The sequence below is a fragment of the Arachis ipaensis genome, chromosome B2 (genome assembly GCF_059453495.1).
Source record: "Arachis ipaensis isolate K30076 ecotype BB chromosome B2, ASM5945349v1, whole genome shotgun sequence".
Classification (NCBI taxonomy): domain Eukaryota; kingdom Viridiplantae; phylum Streptophyta; class Magnoliopsida; order Fabales; family Fabaceae; genus Arachis; species Arachis ipaensis.
The window spans coordinates 1276743-1298323 of NC_142437.1; the positions used below are offsets into that span (position 1 = coordinate 1276743).

The 21581-nt window shown below is 32.9% G+C and overlaps 3 protein-coding genes across 3 annotated transcripts; 1 reads left to right on the top strand and 2 right to left on the bottom strand.

Annotated features, from left to right (window-relative positions):
• The first annotated feature begins 716 nt into the window (after positions 1–716).
• On the top strand, positions 717–4065 carry LOC107621165 (remorin 1.4). The gene is made up of 5 exons (XM_016323205.3): positions 717–1270; positions 2612–2653; positions 3220–3307; positions 3391–3472; positions 3703–4065. Exons 1-5 carry the CDS (start codon positions 1099–1101, stop codon positions 3895–3897), a joined length of 579 nt encoding a protein of 192 aa, XP_016178691.1. The 5' UTR covers positions 717–1098; the 3' UTR covers positions 3898–4065.
• A 2876-nt stretch (positions 4066–6941) lies between these two features.
• LOC107621146 (DEAD-box ATP-dependent RNA helicase 8) lies at positions 6942–12578 on the bottom strand. Its single transcript, XM_088504495.1, has 10 exons — positions 11730–12578; positions 10599–10659; positions 9791–10025; positions 9267–9505; positions 8814–9065; positions 8544–8724; positions 8083–8171; positions 7923–7996; positions 7715–7840; positions 6942–7363 (listed from the first exon to the last, which is right to left on the bottom strand). Exons 1-9 carry the CDS (start codon positions 12065–12067, stop codon positions 7762–7764), a joined length of 1548 nt encoding a protein of 515 aa, XP_088360621.1. The 5' UTR covers positions 12068–12578; the 3' UTR covers positions 6942–7363; positions 7715–7761.
• Positions 12579–17328: 4750 nt separating this feature from the next.
• On the bottom strand, positions 17329–18716 carry LOC107628095 (small ribosomal subunit protein mS33). The gene is made up of 2 exons (XM_016330903.3): positions 18414–18716; positions 17329–17583 (listed from the first exon to the last, which is right to left on the bottom strand). The coding sequence occupies exons 1-2, from the start codon at positions 18638–18640 to the stop codon at positions 17493–17495; spliced, it is 318 nt and encodes a 105-aa protein (XP_016186389.1). The 5' UTR covers positions 18641–18716; the 3' UTR covers positions 17329–17492.
• Positions 18717–21581: the final 2865 nt, after the last annotated feature.

Below are 21581 nucleotides of genomic sequence, written 5' to 3' on the forward strand. Positions count from 1 at the left end.
GTAATCAGTAAAAGAAAAGTGAGTAATTCCACATTATTAAATAAAATCTCACATCATCAAAAATATCATTGATGGTTCTTTCATGCTTACAAATCACAAAAATTGCCGATCATACCATTCTTCGTTGCTGAAATAATCAAAGACAAGTGAATCACACATTTGTAGAACACACGGCGGAGAGAGGGGAAAGTGCCTACACGAAATGTACATACACAAACGCCACCGTCCTATAATTACATCTTTAATTTTCCACTTCAATGTATTCATTTCTTTTCTTGGTAGAAAGATTAAGATTATGAAGAAGCAAACCAATGATATGACTACTAGCTAGTCAGTTGTTGACTTTTTGTCCACCCCTACAATCATGGTCCCATATGTAGCATACAAACAACAACAAAACGCAAAGCGCCGTCGTTTTAGTGTGTCAGAAATAATAATAAGCCTCCATGCATCATGCATATGCTTTTGCTGTCACACATTTGCATCCTCATCTCAATACTCACACGTGGCACATTCCCGCTACTATTACCTGTAATACCTGTCGGCACTCCACCTTCACCGTCGATCTTAATCAACGGCTCCAATTTTCCTCCACGCCTACAACACGCTCTGCTCCCAAAGATTCCACGTTACTATGCAATCTTTTTCCTTTGAAAACTACTTCCCGAATATTTCCATTTTCGATTTAAAAAATCTCAGTGAAATTAACAAAATCTATACCATGTATTTTTCCAATCAGAAAATATTTAAATCCAAAACAAATAACAATAAACTACCAGGTAACGGAAATAAGTGTATAATTTTTTACCCTAATGTTTATAAGGAACTACTATTTGGCAAAACAATTAACAAAGAAATAAGTAAGCAAATTTTCATGTGAGAAATTCATTAAGAATTGATATATCCACTTTTTTTCTTCTTTATTTATTTTTTAATTTTTCACATATATCTAGATGTATCTTGTTATGTCTCTACTTTAAATTGAAACCAACCCGACCTTATAGCTTGTAACAGAGTTCAAGAGGCAGAGACATTGTCTAACAGAACCTTAGCTACAAACCTTGTTTTCTTTCTTCTCTTTTAAACTCTCTCGAAGCTATGGCAGAACAACCAACCAAGGTGGAGACACCTCCTGCTCCGCTGGTAACTGACCCTCCTCTGGCCGAGGCACCGCCGCAGCTCCAAGATGCTGCTGAGAAGAAACCGCTGGCTCCGCCTCCGGCAGCCGCTGCAGAAGGGACCAAGGCTCTAGTTGTTGTTGAGAATGAGAGTGAGTTTTCTGTTTCTTCCAATTCTCAAACTTTTTGTTGCACAGAATTATGGGTTGGCTTCAAAATTTCAACTTTTTATTACTCGAAGCTTATAGGTCGCTTGCTATGTTATACGCATATCATATTAATTTAGTGCGTTGAGAAAGATTGAAACTTAGTTTGGGCATTCAAACTATGATATTTGTCCTTGCTTTTCCTTTGATTTCTGTTTTCCTTCTCTGATTTATCAAAGATTTCTGGTTTTTCATCAAAATTGCAGCTTGAATAGATTGGATTTTTGTCTGATATTGGTTGATATGGTTTCAGAATGATATTGGAGCCGACTCACTCTTCTCTGCTGGATTGAACTACTTTCTTCCTCTTGCAGCACATTAGGAACATTCATAACTACTCAATTCTTTTTTGTTTTTATACAATCCTTAAAATTTTAAATCAAATAAGTAGCTGTAATTTTTAAATATTCTCAATGACTATTAAGGAAGTATAAAGATTTATCTATCTAGCTAAGTGTAGTATTTTAGGTGTCAATTAAGCTGTGTATTGGACTAGACCCATAACATATATGAATTTTAATTACATCATTTCTTGCTCTATGCATCAATCATTAACATCTCCCCTGTGCCAACAAAAGAGAAACCACTGAGGTCCTCCTTGTTATCATAAAATAATAATTTTGTTTCCCATGTGCTGAGAAAGTTGTTTGTCCACACTAGCAAATAATTGAATTCTTTTTCTTTTTCCTTTTTTTTTTGGGTATAAAATTATGGGTTTGCTATAGGAAAGTTTAATTGTAATGAATACTTTTCAATGGTAAATTGGTATGTCCTATTGATTTTTTCCCCACTTTTTAATTATTCAAAAGAGGTAGTTGTGCCTCTTAATTATTGCATATATAACACGCAACCCAATTAGAATCCAATAACTGGATAAAGCATGCATTCTTAACATGCCTAAGTGGATTCCATATTTTTATTTTCTATTGTTAATATGGAAACAATGATTTCTTGCTAATTTAAGAATTTTTATCTGCATCTTCTATTTGGTATATGTATTGTTGCCTTGGCTATGATCACTCTAGCCTAAGTTCTAATTGACAATTAATTACTAAACTTCCATGAACCCAACTTCAATAAACACTTTTATCAAACACTTCTAGCCTACTAGATGCTGCTGTAGTTCCTAATTCTATATTACATACTTATATTTAGAGTCAAGTAATTGATCAAGTGCATGAGCTCTTCTAATTGGTTGGATTTAATCTAATAATATATATAAATACTTCTCCATTTGATGTAGTTAGAAAACCTTGACATCGTTATTTTTTGTCTTTCGGTCGACAGAAGCAGTGGAGCCAATTAAAAAGAAAACATCCCTTGATAGAGGTTAGTGTTGGCTTAATTCAACTTCACATTGTTCTTAACGAGTTAATATTTTATCACTATTGAAAGAGTGATGCTACTTATTAGATTTTTAATGCTCGAACAGGAGTGCCTTCAGAAGGAGGTATTGTGGTTTCGACTGAAATAAACTTACTAACATTTGATCTTTAATTGCGATTTTTTCACAACCACTTGAATGCATCAACTTGAGAGCGAACCTCTCCAGGTTCTCAGTGCCAAATAGTTTCTAGTCACATTGCGGATATATATATACAGAGATAGAGGGACAGAAAATATTGGAAACTTGTGTTCTAGGACACACTGTTTTGTACCTGTCTCCAACTATAAACATATTTTTTTTGTGTTTTTCTATCTCTGTAATTGTGCCTTGTCCCAAGTATCAAGTACAACCTTAGTGAGGTGAAATAAATATCTGCTTATTTTACCTAATGTTAGAAACCTCTCTTCAAATAATCATTCTTGTTGATGATAGCAATCATTTTTTTTTAATGAATTTGATGTATCTTCCAAGGGAAGTGATTTGTGTACGTGTATGCTATGTTCAACAGATATTGCTCTTGCAGAAGTGGAAAAGGAGAAAAAGTTGTCTTATGTGAAGGCATGGGAAGAAAGTGAAAAATCTAAAGCAGAGAATAAGTAAGACTTAAAAACTTAAAATACTATACTAAATACGTGCCATGTTAGTATTGTTAAGGTTTTATTATTGATTTGGTCCACAGAGCTCAGAAGCAGTTATCTGCTGTTGGTGCTTGGGAAAATAGCAAGAAAGCAGCTCTTGAAGCTAAGCTGAGAAAAATTGAGGTAATGACATTGACATCACCTTTCCATGTTGCCCTAACACACAAAGAAAACAAACCTTTTCTTATGGGTTAAACAACAATGCAATCTAGAGTTAAAGTATGGATAACCATAATATTCTTTTGTTAGTGTCACATGTAAAAAACATGACACTATGATTATTGCCATTACATGATACTAATAATTATTAAAGCACCCTTTTGAGTAACTCGTTTTTGTGTGTGAGAGAGCAGGAACAGTTGGAGAAAAAGAAAGCAGAATATGGCGAACAAATGAAGAACAAGATAGCATTGATTCACAAGCAAGCTGAGGAGAAGAGAGCAATGGTTGAAGCAAAGCGTGGTGAGGAATTTCTCAAGGCTGAGGAAACCGCCGCTAAATATCGTGCAACTGGGACCACTCCAAAGAAGCTCCTCGGATGCTTTTGAAATGTCAAAGTTCTTTTTTTGGTGGGGTCTGAATTTCATAGCGATAATTGTCAAATTTTTGTATTGTTTGTGTTTAAAAGGTTATGTTTACTATGTGTGTATGAAATTAATACCTAAAAAAAATGTTTATTATAAATATTACTTAGCTTGCTTTTTTAATTTTTATTAGATTAAAGTGTGGTATGCTGTTTGTTTATTTATTCTTTTGTTCACAACACTGTCACACACTAATAATTGAGTAATCGAGTTTCTCTCTCTCTCAATTATTAAAGTGTGGTCATTGTCCGAAAATGTTAATGGTGTATACTTATTTTGCAAAATTAATGATGAACAGAGAATTGTATATTATGTTTGATTAGATCATGCTTTGTGTAAACCCAGAGAGAAACAGAGAATAGTTGAAATGTAAAGGGTAAAAAGCACTTATAACATTACATTACAAACCCTTTGATATATTCAGCTTCATTAGTCTCATCTCTCATGCAATGAATCATGCTGCTTCATTTTTAGACAGTAAAAGCAGGGGGTTATTCACTTATTTGAAATATGATTAAAAAATAATTAAACATACATAACTTTAAAAGTGAAGTTATCAAACCAACAACGTTGTTGTTGCTATATGTGTGAAACAAAATCACATCAACTTGTGCTATAAAGAGAGAAAAAGTGATTGTACATGCATGTTTTATAGCAAGGAATGTTACAAGAAAAGCTGCCAACTTTGGAAGATCACGCCAACTTCCGTGGCCACCATTTTTGTTGATATAATTGACAAGAATCTCTCTCTCTCTCTCTCTCTCTCTCTCTCTAACACCAAGCACACAACAATAACAAACAGTAGTAAAGATCATTAAACAATCAAAAACAAATGTAGTACGAAAAAGTGAACTTTGTGGACAGTTCTTGCTCTGATTATTTGTACCACTAGAAAGAAACACAAAAGGAGAAACTTGAAGCCTCAAGAGATTCAAAAAGTGATGAATATATGTCTAGCATACATGGTGAAGGACTTTAAGCACAAATATATAGAAACAAAGATAAGAGGGGGAAAAAAAGGTTATATATATTATATCCATTGCAGTTTACGGGCACAGCACCAATTATGGCCGGCCACAATAAGCCATTTCTTCAACCCTTACCTTTCTACTGCATGCACCTCATCCACTTCACCCCGAATATGCGGATCGAATTTGATCCATGATTCCATGAACACCCCCTACCTACTTTTCTCCTCCTCTTAGTTAAGTTCGCAAGTTCTTTCTATAACAAACGATATTTGTATAACTTTTTGTATACATACAAATTTTTATTTTAATAAATAGTAAAATCCTTATCATTAATATGCAAATATAAGAACTCTTTTTCTTGACTTTTTGTTTTTTTTGACGAATTTAACTATTTTGTAATAAGTTTTAACACAATGTACAAATAGTATGGCTGCGCCGTTGTGTATAATACTTATTACCTTTTGAACAGAATATGAAAATAGTATTCATATAAACCATTGAATTGTAGAATGCTACTTGGAGAGTAAGTTCTAGTTTAATTTTATTTTAGGTCTCACAAAATGACATATAAGTATTTGTGAAATCATATATTATAAAAATTGATTTAAGACTCAATATAAAATTTATCATTCTAATGTTTAATCTCATTTTAATTTTAATTTTAAATTATTTTTAATTATTTCAAATAATTTTAATTAAATATTTTATCGTATTTAGAATGAAGAGTCATCTTTGAAAATTTGATCTTTGGTTTTTAGAGGACAGCTTATGATCAGATTATATATAGAGATTATGCTGTCCTTTATTTTAAGCACAGTACGTGCGTTTTGTGAAACTCACAAGGGACAAGCTATTATTCATAAACTAACAGAAGCTAATGGTATATAATCACGCCTCCAGTATGTATTCTTAGTTTCTTACAAAATAGGAGAGATATATGGAAAACAAATATGTATTTCCCTCTCTATATCTATCTATTTCAACTACTTTTTTTTTTTTTTGAACCTTTATTTCAACTACTTATAAACTCAGATAACTGCCATCAGTAACCATTTCAATCCATTTCATTTGACCTAAAAAAAAAAAAAAAAGCAAAACTGATTCTTTCTCCATAGTTAATGCCATCGCTTTTCACAAATGGCAACTGGAAGAAGAATCATTAACAGTTAATTGCCAGCTTGTGGATGCTAGAATCATAAATATGCTGGAAATTCAGAAATCCTATGGTATAGACAGTTGATGGGGTATGAAAATTGAACAAATGTATTATTATCGAAGAGTTGAATTTTTTGAAGATACTAGTTTTTTCTCCCAACTCCTAAGCATTGATAGCATTGGAACTAGGAATCCATTATGAGCATGCCTAAACAGGTCAATGTGTTCAAGAAAATTAACTATTAACTATACATTGTTACATGCTACTTCGGTGCACAAAATGCAATGTTCCAGTTTGATTAGAGAAGTGATTTTATAGAGCAAGCTTTACATAAAAGCAGTCTCAGTAATCAGTTTGTGGTATTAAAATTTAAGAAAAGCAAAATAGGTAGTATTTATCTCGCTAAAGGATACTAGATTGAGAAAATATTTTTTAACACTTTACTCATAAACCATCATAATATCCACTTTATCATCTTTAGATTTTGAGTTAATTCTCACTTTAACAAACTTATTTTTCTGCCTTAAGAGTTAGGGTTATAAACCAACTTTTAAATGCACAATCATCACAACTCTAATACTTATACAAGATCCCCAACATTACAAGTTATCGGACCAAAAAATTGCCAGTCATTGACTGACTTGAAAAATGGACAAAATGGCTAAGTAGTACCAATACAAACATGACATCAAGTATACACCTAACAAATTTTTATTCCACAAAATATAGTCAGTTAGTTAACATGAATTACACATCAAATTTCAAAAAATGTACGGCATTAATCTTGTGCAAATATCAGAGAGAGAGAGAGAGAGTTCCCCTAACCCACGGAGAGGTGTAACAAATTGAGGCTAGGGAATGTGCAATCTAACAAATTGTACCATCTTAGAATGCCAATGATCCATGTAACATCTAAACATAATATGAATAACAAATGTCTGAAAACTCCAAAAGAATCCGTAATGGTAACCACAAAGTAGAATACCATAGGGATCCCTTTATTCATAACAAGGTATAAGGTACACCCCCTAAACGTTCATCCACCGAAAATAAAAAACACAAAAAGAAAAAAAGAAACTACAGTACTAGTATTAGCAACAAACACATCTGAAAATGAAATTAAGGGAAACCCAAACTGGACCCAGCAAAATATCTGCCAGTTAAAAGGCTAATATTAAACTCTTTCTGAAGGTCCTAATAATGAAAAAGCATTCAAACTAAGGGTCCAAAAAAAACCCAATTTTCATACAGCATCCTGTCATACCAGAGAATATGTACCTACTTGGGTGACAGTCACTTCAACCTGTAAAAGGAAAATTCCACAATTATCAACAACAAAAGCAACTGCAACAACACAAGTTGAATCCTAGTGAAGGAAGTATTAAGAGTAATGAATGATTATTACTTTAAGCATGATGTGTGTCATAAAACTGTAAGTGTTCAAGGAAATAGCACTATTGGTTAGATATCCTACTATAAGAGTCAACCCTATTCAAGCATTTGAGATCCCACTTGTCTAAGGAAATAGCTTATGACTAGTTACATGTTCTTGAAACTAGGCATGTACTTGTTCCCTAGTGGCAGTTCATATTGTTTCCGTAGTGTACACTAAGTAAGCTGAACAAAAATATACCATATAATTCATATCACTTACCGTTGCTATTCTCCAGTTGTAAAAACGAGCCGAGTTGTCGTCACCAGTCACCGGCAATAAATTGCCTGGTCAATATGTGGTGGAATTTGCTTTATTTCAGTTCCAAGTTCTTGTTCAATCCTATATCTGCACAAAAGACAGAATGCATAATAAATCTATAGCATATACAGTTGAAATGCATTAACTTAACAGACTGTAAATTACATACAAATTAAAGCGATCCTCATAAGTGATCAAGTTAACTGCTAAACCAAGATGCCCAAACCTCCCTGAGCGACCGACCTGTATATCCATATAAGATCCGTTAGAACAAGAAATCGGTGTCAAGGCAAATAAATTAGGAAGGGAATGAGGAAAAATCAGTATACCCTGTGGAGATAAGTTTCTGAATTCTTGGGAAAATCAAAATTAATAACAACATTGACTGCTTGAATGTCTATTCCCCTAGTAAAAAGATCTGCAAAATTTTTGAAATATTTAAATGATTAAGATCATGCATATGCGTAAATATAAATATATAGATATAAACCATCAACGGATTCAATTAAGCTAATATATCAAAGTAAAGATCTCAAACAATTAACATACATCATCACTTAATATATCATCAGTAATCAATAAAATACACTAAACAAAAATAGATTAAGCTATCATTATTGAACTGATTCTTCAAATAAAACAAATTAAGATAGCATTGGAAAATAACAAACAGAACGCTAAGGCAATTACATATTATGAAATGCCATACTAGATCAAATAGGCATCATTCACAATCAGCTGAAAAGGACGCTGACTATGTTATAGGGGATGCTAGAGTGCAGAGACATACCAGTACAAACAAGATTACGGCATGCGCCATTGCGGAAGTCATGAAACACTCTATTACGATGATCTTGCAACATCTTTGCGTGAATATAGAAACACGAATATCCAAGCTCGGTGATTTTTTTTGCAAGGAGTTCAACACGATTCACCGAATTGCAAAAGATGATTGACTGGTTTATTTGCAACTGGAATAGAAGCCATCATCATTCAACATCATATTCACATCCAGCAAATAAGAACATCCACAGTATCTTGACAAAGCAAAAAATCAAACCTTAGAAAACAGTGTATTCAGGCAGTGAACCTTCTGTCTCTCTTCGACAAATGCATAATACTGTGTGATACCCTTCAAAGTTAGCTCATCCATAAGGTTAATGACATATGGCTTTTGAAGATACCTATCTTTGAAATCCTTTACAGTAACAGGAAATGTTGCTGAAAACATCAGAATTTGTCGGTGTGAAGGAAGAAAATGAATCAGCTGCTGTATAGAAGGCTGGAATTCTGGGGACAAAAGCTTATCGGCCTGAAACCAAACAAAAAGCAATGTAAACGAAGGGATTGGGAACCAACTCTTACTACTAAAAATGTCACAGAATGAACATACGAAGAGAATAGAAATGAAAATTTGTTTGTTCTCATTTAAAAGGATTGCAACTTTCCAAATAGTTTATGCATGTCAACCACTTTTATAAATGAGTAGAAGTTGAGGCAAAAAAGTATTTACCTCATCCATAACAAGCATTGCGCAATCTTTCAGAACGCAAACACCCTTCTTAGCGAGATCTAATATCCTTCCAGGAGTCCCAACTAGTAAATGAACTGGTTGATATAAGCGCATGATATCATCTTTCAGGCTAGTACCACCAGTTGTAACCATCACTTGAATTTTCAAGTGCTTTCCAAGTTCTTTGCATACTTGAGATGTTTGCAAAGCTAACTCCCTTGTTGGAACCAATATAACAACTGTATGATAAAAATTAGAAAGAAAACCATCAAAACATGATTAGTTCCCATCAGTTTGAATCATGGCAACAAAGCCAACATCAACACATATATAATCTACACTAGGACAAAATCCTAAAAACATGGGAAAAAAATATTATAGTAAAAATTTATGCCCATTGAAGCAAGCTTGTTCCCTGAGAAATTCATTCAAACTGGCCTTGAACTACAATAAATATGATAGTCCTCTCAATCGAACTCATGGGAATCTAATAAAAAGATAAAGGTAAGAGGAAGAAGTCAAACCTTGAATAACATTGTTATCCTGGTCAATTTTTTCCAATGCAGGAATGCAAAATGCAGCTGTTTTGCCTGTCCCATTTTTAGCCCTTGCAAGAATGTCACTACCAGTAAGAGCAATTGGAATGCTTTCTTCTTGGATAGGAGAAGGCCTTTCAAAACCCTTCTCATATATTCCCATGAGCAGCTCTCGCTTCAAAAAATAATCCTCAAATTCATTTCCTTTAGTTGCTGTCACATCCTGGAAAACAAAATTAAAGCAGATTCAATACCAACACTGGAACATATAACATAGAAGTTAACTGCAAATCTCATAACCACAGCACCTTAAGTGGCTTACCCATAAATGGTATCATTAATTATGCCTTTCAAGTGGATATTGGAAACGTGTAAATATGAAAAACTAAATCACACTGCAACAGGAAATCTAGCTCTTAAATTTTGTAAATGCCAATGATTGCACTGGTTAATTAAGATCAGTTTATCTCAATTTCTCAGCAATTTAAGTAAATTAATTAAAGCAGTTTGTATAGTGAAAACAGTGAACTGAATGCCTAATGGAGGGCAGGAATTAGGATATTAAAAATGACATCGGTAAATAAAAAAAGAAGCTAGTTAAATTCTATGACCAAAACTTCAAGAAGCATTTCATTAATGGATCACATAACAACTCCATAGTTGCAAAGCTACAGTAAAAGGGAAGAAATTACAAATAAAACAAGTTCTGGCCAAGGATGCTAAGCAAAATATGTTACTAAAATAAAATGAATAGTTAACTACTCAAAGAATAAGGTAAAGGTATTCATAATCATACCTCTGTCTTATAACGCGTATCAGGTGGTGGAACCTTTAGCCTTGCCTTCCAATCTTGAGAACTAATAATGGGAGACCAAAAGCAATTGACAATAATATTAGATAACACATTCTTTCGTTCAGACAAAACACCAAACACATGGAAAAAAAAGGGTCTGTTTCATTTGCATTCTCTTTTCAAGTGTTTTTTGCTTTCAGGATTTTGGGAAAGAAAATGATAAAATAGTGAAAACAATAAAATTCTATTTTCACTCTTTAGTTTTTACTTCGCAAAAGCTTGAAACAAAGAAAAAGAAAACAGCAAATAAAAATGCAGACCAAACCAAAACCAAACAAGTCCTTAAACAGGTTTATTCAATGGTAAATAATTGAAACTTACTTGGTGAAAATTTCTAAGCATATCACAAACATCACTTGATACAACAGCACATTTTCAAGGGCATATTAACCTAGATTGTTTACAACACTAACTATGCATTTGAGAGCCTAAACGCACAAGTTTTAAGGCAGAATAGGATCAGCAAATGAAGTGATTTATACATGAAATCATCAGAACCATGGTGATGAGAAACAAAGGGAAAAATGAAGAAAAATACAACCTTGTAAAAATTGCCTTCCTAGATATGCCGTCAAAATAAAGTGGGAATCAAATTTAAAAAAAAAAAATAAATTAAAGATGGTTTCGCAGATACGGAGATACCATAAGCAGATGCCAAGCATTATATACAAATCTATCCACTACAACGGCCTACTCTCTTGCGCATACCTACTTGCATATCTAGGTTAGCTTATTTTAGGTTCAGATGATATCTGATCTTCACACTACCAAGATATGGACTGTGGACATTTCATTGATATCATACCATAAACAATCACCAAGCAATTAAATTTAAAAATCTTCCAACCCAAATCGACCATAAGAGACAATCAATCCATACAAAATCTCCTTCTCACACAAACACAAGCGCATGTTACAATTAACCTATTCACTGCTTCAAAACACCTTCAAAGAACATTTACATGAACCAATTTGTTGCCACACCAACTGAAAACATCTCAAGCCAAACCTAACTAACATAATAGACATCTACAAAGAAAACACACAAAAAAATATAATAAAAGAAAAACTAACCTCGGGTCAATGGCTTCAGACTGCACGGTCTTCTCAACCTCATCCACGACGTTGGAGTCAGCAGCACCCATCTGCGCCCTTCTCAGCCATTGCTGTTGTTGTTGCTGCTGCTGCTGTTGTTGTTGTTGCTGCACCATCTGCCTCTGAACATATTGCTGATGCTGCTGTTGTAGTTGTTGGTGCTGTTGCTGGTGTTGCTGGTAATTAGGCCTTGGCTGAAACGGTGAGTTTTGATTGAAACCAGGGCCTCCTCCTCCTCCTCCTCGTCCAAGACCACCGCCACCGATCCCAGGTGGTGGGTACCTCGCTCTGTTGTAGTAGTTGTTGTTGTTGTTCATCCCAATTCCGAAAATTGAAAAAGTAAAACAAAAAGGGTAAACCTAACAATCTGCTCTAAATTCTAATCTAATAGAAGCGATACAATGTACAAAAATTCCTATGAAAATTATGAGTGAAAAAAGCTAAAATGTAAAAACCCTAAGAAAAGAGAGAGAATTTCTGAGGGTATGATACAGGGTTGCTACAATGAGTAGAAAAAAATGGGTAGGGTTTTGGGGTGAAATGTTTTCTGCGGATGGAAATTTATACAAAGATCTATCTAATTGAGGAGGGTTTTTGAAAAGGAAGAAAAAGAATAAAAGGAAAATGAGAGAGTGGCTTCTTCTGTTTTTTTCTCTCTCCCCCTCTCTGTGTGTTGCCGCTTTGGATTTTGATGTTTTCGTTTTTGTTGTTGTTTGGGTGAACGGAAGTGTGAATGGGAAGGAAAATAGAGGCTAAGCCTAAAATGGTTCTTCTTCTAGGGCGTACGACATCGTATTCTCAATACTAAATTGATAATTACAAATTTTTTTAGAATAATTTAGGATATTAGTCTAATTTTTTAGTAAGACAATTTTGTTCTTCACACTGTTTTTAGGATTATATTATATGGATATAAAAAATTCACTACTAATATGTCACCGATATAAAAATATATATAAAAGTACAAAATCATTTAAACACTTTTTTTTTTTAATTTTGATATTGGGACAAACATAGTATATAACCGGGTTATAAAAGTGCAGGGGACTTCACGAAGATGTGATGACTGTGATCAACAAATTGGACGGTCCGATTTGGAGTAGAATAATCGGACGGTCAATTAAAAATATTACAGGTACACAAATTAGACTGTTCGATTTACGCACCCCAGCCACGCATCAAACATGCATACATACACCCCTAGCTCCTGCTCTAAATTTATTGTAGATGATATATAAAAGTTATTGAATTAATTATTTTTATTATGAGTATAATATAGATATTTAATAAAGAATTAATGATTTATTATTGTGTGTTGTTAGAATAAAATAGAATAGTTACTTGAGAATGTTTGTTTATTATGTTGAAACTTGGAAGTGTAAATGTTAAAATTGTTTTAATATAATAATTGTTAAAAGTGACTTAATTAATTTTTTATTATTATTATTATTATATAAATAGAAAATAAGGAATAAGAATTATTATTATTATAAAATAATTTGGTTTTAGACATTAGAATATGTAACTTTAAAATTAACTAGATTTATATTTAAGATTTGATTAAGGCTTATTGATAATTATTAAAATGTAAAAAATGTGAATGTGAACTTTTTTGTAAAATAGATTTAGGATATTTTGAGTAGTTAATATGATTATGTTTTATTGGTTATGTGACAATGAAAATTTGATTCTGTTAAATTTAATTTGTTAATTAAACATGATTATATTTGTTTAATGTGATCTATGGCTATATTTTGTAAGGTTCATGGATGTTGCAATGTGACCACTTAATGCCGCCGGATCCGCACAATCAAATTGTGGATGAGCATTTACAGAAAATTGGCTTTTATCACGTTTTCCAGATTGAAGTTGTCCAATATCAGTCTGCATTAGTTAATGCTCTGATCGAGAGATGGCGCCTGAGACTCACACATTCCATTTTTCGGTTGGGGAGTGTGCTGTGACGTTGGAGGACGTGGTGATAATTCTTGGTCTTCCGACGAATAGTCTGTCAGTTACAGAACCGACACTCAGTAGTTATGAGGCCTTAGAGACTGAATGCATGGATTAGTTTGGTGTTGCACCTAGAAAGATAGACTGTAGAGAAAGCTTCAAAAAAGTTGACGTGGTTTTGAGGACTGGAAGATCGTTTAGTGTTAGCTGATGATATTCACATTCAGAGGTACGTGAAGTGCCACATAATGTTATTATTTGGGACCATTATGTTTGGAAATAATTCTGGGGCAGCAGTGCACTGGAAGTTTCTGCCGTTGTCTTTGCTGGGATCATACAATTTAGTTGGGGATCGACATGCCTGACACACCTGTATAAAGTGTTGTGTAGAGCAACTCGTGTCGATTGCAAGGAGATTGACGGTCCACTGACACTTTTGCTTACCTGGGCTTAGATCCGTCTACCATTTCTTGCGCCGATTCCTGGCAATCCTCGACTCTTTCCGGGTGCAAACAGGTAAATTTAATTACTATCTGCTTTGATAAAGTGTAACACGTTGTATTTTAAATTTGATTGATAAAAATTAATTAACGAATTGTCTGATGTCAAGTGGCGTAACTGGGAGCGTGCTGATCGGCCTTACAGATTTCGTAGTCTTACTCACTTTAGAAGAGTATTGGATGATCTGTAAGAAGGACAGGTATGTATTAATAAATAAGTACCTATTTTTGTTTAGCCGTATTATTATTTAGTGTGTAATCCTCCTTAACTTGCAATGTGTACAATTTGTTTGGGAGGCTTATGCGATTGGGCGCATTGATCCAGACGTAATTCCTTTTACCGTCAGCATTCGGTTATATGGAGTGCCACGGTACCGCACCGCTTATATCTTTCAAATGCGTTGAGTGGCATTCATCCGATAGACTGAGGAGACAATTTGGTTTGACTCAGGGCGTTCCTCATCAAGAGTGGGATCTAGGTAGAGCGCACAGCGAGATTCTGACAAGACCCAAGAATCAAGATTGGTATGGAACCCACTCGTTTTGGGTGATGCATTGGACGAATCAGTATAGTCATGTTCTTATTAAGCACCTGGTACCCTCACAGCATCCTTTGGAAATTTACATGCATTAGTACCGAGGTACATATGGTGACCACTTGCATATGTCGAATCCCGTATTGCAAGAGACTCGGGAGGGCAATTCTGTGCATAATCATGAGAATCAACAAGATCAACCACTGTCACTGCCACCGCCACAACCACCGTCACAGACACAAGCACAGCAAGAGCCTGAGCATTTCATACTATAAATTTCTGACACGCATTCTGTGGATTATTTTACATCATCAGTCCCATTACATCGACAGTATTGAAGTGTCCCGCAGCAAGAATCAGGGGATCAAGGTCCGTTTAGCCAACTGCTTGGATTCATGGCTCCTATGTCAGGTCTCTCACATCCAGGTAATTACAGAGACATTCCACCAAATACAGATATAGGATATCTGTACAAAATACACGACAGTCTCCTAGATATTTGAGAATTCATCTTCTCACAAATCACACCTTTTATTTCTTCAAATGACAGTGTGAATGAAATAATATTTAATAGATTTTCACACACAAAATTCACTCCTTCAGATATTTGTAATAAAATTTGTTCATGATAATATACTTTTAACATAATTTTATCATCCATAATGATATATTCACATTGCATACCCTCAACTTTGGTGTTAATTTTTTGGAAACACTTAAGAAGAAGAGAAGGAGCAGAGAGGAATTTCAGACGATTTGAAAATTGTGAAAAGAAGAAGATGAAGTGGAGAGCTCGGTGAGACCATTGTTATATATAAACGTTGAAATCGGACCGTCCGACCCCATTTTTGAACGTTTCAAATTTTTGGAGCACCTATCGGACATTTCGATTAGAGTTGCGTTGGGCCAAAAAGATTTGCATCCATAAAATCGATGGGTTCGATTTTCTTGTCCAAAAAATTGTTGTCCTGCTGGCTGAAAATCGGTAGATCCGATTTCTTTGTACAAAAATAAATTTGGTCCTACATGCATGAAATCAGTAGGTCCGATTTCTTAACAAAAAAATATTTGCCAGCACAAATTGGACGGTCCAATTTGTGCTCCTCTCTCTCTTCAACAAAATTGGAACGTCTGATTTCTTTTCCGTCAGTTAACCGCCATCATAACAGTATAAAATACTCCTAACGTCCATAATACTCCGTTACACACAAGTAGGTGTCATATCCAAAAAAATTAGCTATGTTTAAACTTGGAGGAGGTCTTTATGTAATTTGTGTGTGATATTTTTTTATTATTTAATTTGTATTATGATAGAAATATAAGATACTAAAACACAAATATATCTTAAAAAACAAACACAAAAGCAAACAAAATATAGTTATATTAAAATAAATTTTGTCCATTTCTATAAATACATTCGCATGAAGTTTTGTATATATTAATATTTTTTATTTTTAAATTTTTGCTAAACACAACCAATTCCAAATGATAATAAGTTTTGTTTATGCCATCGTTTTGTCCTCCACTACAAACTGTTTTGTCCTCCTACAAAAAGAATTGATAGGAACTAATTTAAATTTATTTATTTATTTATTTTACATTGAACTCATTTGAGGTCTGTTAACTTTTTTTTTTAAAGAAAGCTCAATACAATAAGTGGAGAGTAAGATGGCAACAAACAAGACCAACATAATACAAATAAAGGAAAAAACCACCTAACGCCGAAGAACTCTAATATCCCGTTGTCATTTTTAGCATTGTCATCAACAAAAACAACAAAAAAGATCTACACCTAATCCCTTTATATAGTTCATAAAAGACAAATGGATAATCTCGTTGACCCCTGTTGATCTTCCTTTCAAGTTAAATGTTTCAAATGATCGCATAAATCTATCTCTTGCGCTCTTCTTTGCTAGTTGATATCTCAGTCCAACTTAGAAAATGTTCCTTCAACGTCTTCGGGCACGACCATTGCCTTCCAACAAATGATAACCAAGCAAACCAAACTTGTCAAGAAAAATCACAACCAAAAAACAAGTAGTGACCATATTCAACACCTCTGTTACATAACACGCATACAGCATCTCTTTTGTTAATAACCCCAAATCGACTCAACCTCTCCTTTGTATTGAGCATGCCAGTTAATACAAACCAGACAAACAGTTCAACTCTTGGTGGAACTAGACCTTTTCAAATTGCCTTAGTAAAGCTGTAATTTGTTATATCCTTCAAAATTTTTCTGCCTGCAATACCTGTACAAAAGAATTAATAAAAAAGACTCTTTGTTTATCAAATTTCCACACAATTATATTCTTTCTGTCATAAGCAAGTTTGACCAGCTTTAATGCATCGTGGATGCATTGGATTGGATAGAGTTGTGTGAGTTTAAACTATTTTATTTATGTTTGTTTAATTGTTTATATCACTTGGTCTTTGAACTATAAATTTAGTCCGAATTCTAGTTTATAAATTATGTGATTCAACATAAGGGTAGCTCTTAGCACTATTGCATTCCAGGTTCCAACATCCAAGATAGATAAGCTGAATCAAAATGTGGATAGTTAATTAGCACAAAAAGAACAAATATGCAATAAACCAAATTATTAGGCTTAATGGCTTCCACTTTCTACCGATTTACATTGAGTACAAAAAGATAAGTTCTATAATTTTAAGAAATCAAATCTAGAGTTTAGACACAAAAAAGTAGTTGTCTCTTAACTCAAAACAGTAATCACTAATAAGTAAAGTGCAGTTTATTTGTTGCGTTTGGCAGCACGCCTGCCTTGGCCCTTCTTGGGTGGTCCTTTGCCGCGCCGCTTCAACATTTCAAGTTTCGATAAGCGCCTACAAAGAACAAGATAACTAAGTCATTAAATTGCTAGAGTGAGTGCAAATTAATTTGTTCTTTTTTATCTAGCACTACCACTTTATGGTACATCTTTGAATCAATGTCATTAAATTACTAGACATTCATAAATTTGCATCACAACAGTGCACTTGGTGCAAACCAACAAAGCCAACTTCAAAGGGGAAGCCCCTAAACCTCGCTAGATTAAACTAAAGTGTGTCATGAAGCTCAGGCATATATAGTTATACTATAATAGGAATAGCACAAATATATGAAAAATGTGACAATTGAAAAGATAACATTTTTTCTTTGAGGGATTAAAATCTCAAACAATCAAATGGTGACATTAAATTTTATTCATTTATTCACATTATCAATTTTCGTTTTGAATGTTAAGCAGCTGAGGCAGTATAAATATTATGCAGAAATAGTTGTCCACCACTATTGCACTCAACATCCAAAATTAATAGAGCTCATTCACCATACTTAAATAACCTCAAATGAATAAAACAAGGTACAAAAATGGTTGATCCATCTAATATTGACACTGATATATAGAGATACATGGAGGTTAAGTAGCAACTTCGACTAAAGAGTATCAAAAAAATTAACTTTTATAACACAATTCATTTCATTAATAAAAATAAGAACACCCCATTAATTTTCACACGCTGAAAAATCAGCATCAAACCCCAAAAACGAAAAATATAAAGAAACTCTCACAGAGACAAAATCACAAACACATAGCGGGCACTATGAAAATTGAGCTATAAAGCGCAGAACAAAATGTGATTGAAAGTGAATGGGAGAGAGAGAAGGTGCTTACTCCTGCTCTTGACGAGCCATGACGAGAGGGTCATCCTTTTTTATGTCGTAAGGGTACCATTGCGCTACCTTCTCACCGAAGAGCTTCTGACGGAGGATCTTGTGGGCCGATTTCTGGCCCATTGGGTTCAGCTGGTGGCCGAAGATCCGGGCCCGGGCTTCCATGACTCCTTGCCTGATGGCCGACCCTACCAACAGCTTCAAACCACCACCGCTACTACCAGCCATGAGAGAGAGTAGAACAGAGCACGGTGGGAAAAGCGGGTGGTTTATGGAATAAGAATTACTATGCGTTAATTTCAGTTTGGTCCCCCAAAAAAGTTTAATTTACAAGAGTGGCCCGGCCAAGTGGCCATACTATCTGTAGATTTATTTCATTTACTGTCCAAAGTCCAAACCACAAAAATCATGTCCTTCAAATAAGTCAAAATCCTACTTTGGAATATTTTATTTATATATTATCACGACTAAAAAAAATAAAAATATTATTCGTATACTAAAATCAGTCACTAATATATAATATATTTATATATTAATATATAAATATATATATAATTTAATTTATTTTTATTGTGTATTTATATTTTAGCATATATTTTATACTTGTGACTAATTTTAGTGACTAATTTTAATATACATGTAACATAATCTAAAAAAATATATTTATTATGATTTATTAAATTTAACATTTCATGACAAAAAAGAAACCAACATTTACACTTTCCAACGTCAAATTATTTAATTATGTGATAATAATTAAATACTAAATTATACTTTCACATTGAAACTTTATAATAAAATTGTAAAATTTTACAAAATTTTGTGATTTATGAGAGGCTATAAATGGGGCTAAAATTTTTACATATAAATAATTTTAGTGTAAAATACAAAAATATTTGATCATTTTAGTATTTTACACAATTGTAGTAGTAACACAAAATTTATAAAAAAAAAAATATTACTGACATTTTGTAATAAAAAAATTAATTATAAAAAAATAAAACGTCACTAACGTTTTGCAAAAATATTATTTTAACTGTAAAAACACAAAACGTCAATCACGTTTTATAAATGGCCATAGCAATGTTTAACACATAATTTAGTTCATCACTAAGAATTTCACACTTAATAATATAATATAAAAAAAATTCTATAAATGGATTTTTTTTTTAATTCAAAAACTATTCTGTCGGATTAAAATCTTTCTATATCAAAATGATCACTTGACTTTAATCATAAAATATGTCAAAGTCTTAACATGCATAGTATTCATATTATTAGTTTATCACTATATGAGTATGCAGAATACCAAGGATTATTAACGTGTTTCCCATGTTCTTGAATGCATTTTTTCCACTTTCGTCTCAACTCTTAAGAAACAAATGAAAAATTTCTGCCTCTTTGTTGATTAAATTTATTTCAGAGGCTGTTCCTCTTTAATTTATGATACTTGCTATGATTGCTTTACGTAAAGACTAAAGAAAACAGCTCATTATCAAGAATTCTCATGTTGCCTAATCTAGGTTTTAATTACATACCCTGCCGCTTAATTAGGAATTTAAATATCAACCCTCAATAAAATAATATCAAATTAAGTACATGCTTAAATCCTAAGTAAAGGGAGATGCGAAAATAATCTTGCATATGCATGGTCAAATTTTGTGTTCTTTATTAAAAAAAAAAAAAAAAGAAAGAAAAGTAACAAAATCAATAAGATACTATGAGTTCACCTGTATGATTTTTTACCAAATAAAGTTGGCAAATAGCACGTACGCTTGAATATTATTAGGATTCGAATTTAATTCTATCAATATGAGAGCTACTTTAATAACGGATAATAAAAATGTTTGGTAACAAAATAAAATTAGCCAAAATCAACTAGAATTGATCATATTTAATTTTTATTAATTATTGTAGTAATTAATGAATTATTAAATAAAATAAATTCTGACTATTTTTTTTTTCTATAGTATTACCGAACTGATTATATGTAAGTACTTGGGTGAGTAAGCTTAAACACACGTCTTAACTAGTATACTTCTTAGTCTAAGACCTACCTAAATAATTGGGCTAGCTAGATTATAGTATAATGTTAGTGAAGAAATATAAAAAAATACACAAAAACAGAAATGATGAGTTTGTAGGATGCCTTATTTCATTGCACTAAACCGGATCACATACATCTAATTAAATTTTGTGTGGCTTTAATAACTTCGATTATACTTAACTAAAGTGCATGCCTAATCAATTAGATTATATACATTAGTAATAAGCCAAATCAAAGTCCATATGTTATATTTAATTAGAGGAAGTATAGGAAGCCAATGGAATATCTATACAATGTGTATTTTAATTATAAACGTGTTATTTTAGTTTTGGTTTCTTTATTTTAATTTTTGTCCTGCTTTGGTTTCTTTATTTTAATTTTTGTCAAATCTAACGTTAACAAACAATAATAGTGAAATTGAAGGAAAAGGCATGTAACAATTTATATATTAGTTAACAAGTTCAAATTATTGGACCAACCATGGAAGCTCTGAACCATCGAAGAGACTTTGGAGAATAATCAAGCAAAAGAATATAAGATGAGAAAACACCACATCCAACTCAAAATCTTTAGGTGTCAAATTAATAGAGCTCTCATGTCACAAACTCCTCACTCTTCTTTGTTTTCTTTGATTTGAGACTAACTTCAACAATCAACGCTTCTCACACTTACAACACTAACACAAATCTGCACTAAAGTAGTTATTTTTTACTTTCTGTGAACAAAACCAAAACAACATCATTTTCCCATGATTATAAAACATCTCCACCTGAAAACCTTTTCTTCTTCTTTTTCAAATCGCTGTCAATGATAATATATGGTCTCGTATATACACATGTATATCACTATTCAGCACCTTCATTCTACTACAAATTAAACTATTCAAACTAAGAATATCGGATGTAACTTAATTTCATAAATTAGCTCATAAAATGAAAAATATTTCACATTTATAAATTTTCTAAAGACATTATCGTTAAAAATGTGAGACTTGTAATGCTTCTTTTACTACTAAGAAGTAAGAACAATAATAATCTACAACATAAAAATTTATAAATAAATAACTCAACTATATTAAATTAGCTAAACTCTAATACTATAATATCAATTGAATCATATTAT

Bases quoted from the DNA above. Each gene is read 5' to 3' on its own strand.
- LOC107621165 (XM_016323205.3), top strand. From the start codon at position 1,099: ATGGCAGAACAACCAACCAAGGTGGAGACACCTCCTGCTCCGCTGGTA. The intron at 1,271-2,611 runs GTGAGTTTTCTG...TTCGGTCGACAG, and splicing joins AGTTGTTGTTGAGAATGAGA to AAGCAGTGGAGCCAATTAAA. The intron at 3,308-3,390 runs GTAAGACTTAAA...TTTGGTCCACAG, and splicing joins AAATCTAAAGCAGAGAATAA to AGCTCAGAAGCAGTTATCTG.
- LOC107621146 (XM_088504495.1), bottom strand. From the start codon at position 12,067: ATGAACAACAACAACAACTACTACAACAGAGCGAGGTACCCACCACCT. The intron at 10,660-11,729 runs GTTAGTTTTTCT...TCCCATTATTAG, and splicing joins TCTGAAGCCATTGACCCGAG to TTCTCAAGATTGGAAGGCAA. The intron at 8,725-8,813 runs GTTTGATTTTTT...CTTCTATTCCAG, and splicing joins TGAATACACTGTTTTCTAAG to TTGCAAATAAACCAGTCAAT.
- LOC107628095 (XM_016330903.3), bottom strand. From the start codon at position 18,640: ATGGCTGGTAGTAGCGGTGGTGGTTTGAAGCTGTTGGTAGGGTCGGCC. The intron at 17,584-18,413 runs GTAAGCACCTTC...TGTTCTTTGTAG, and splicing joins ATGGCTCGTCAAGAGCAGGA to GCGCTTATCGAAACTTGAAA.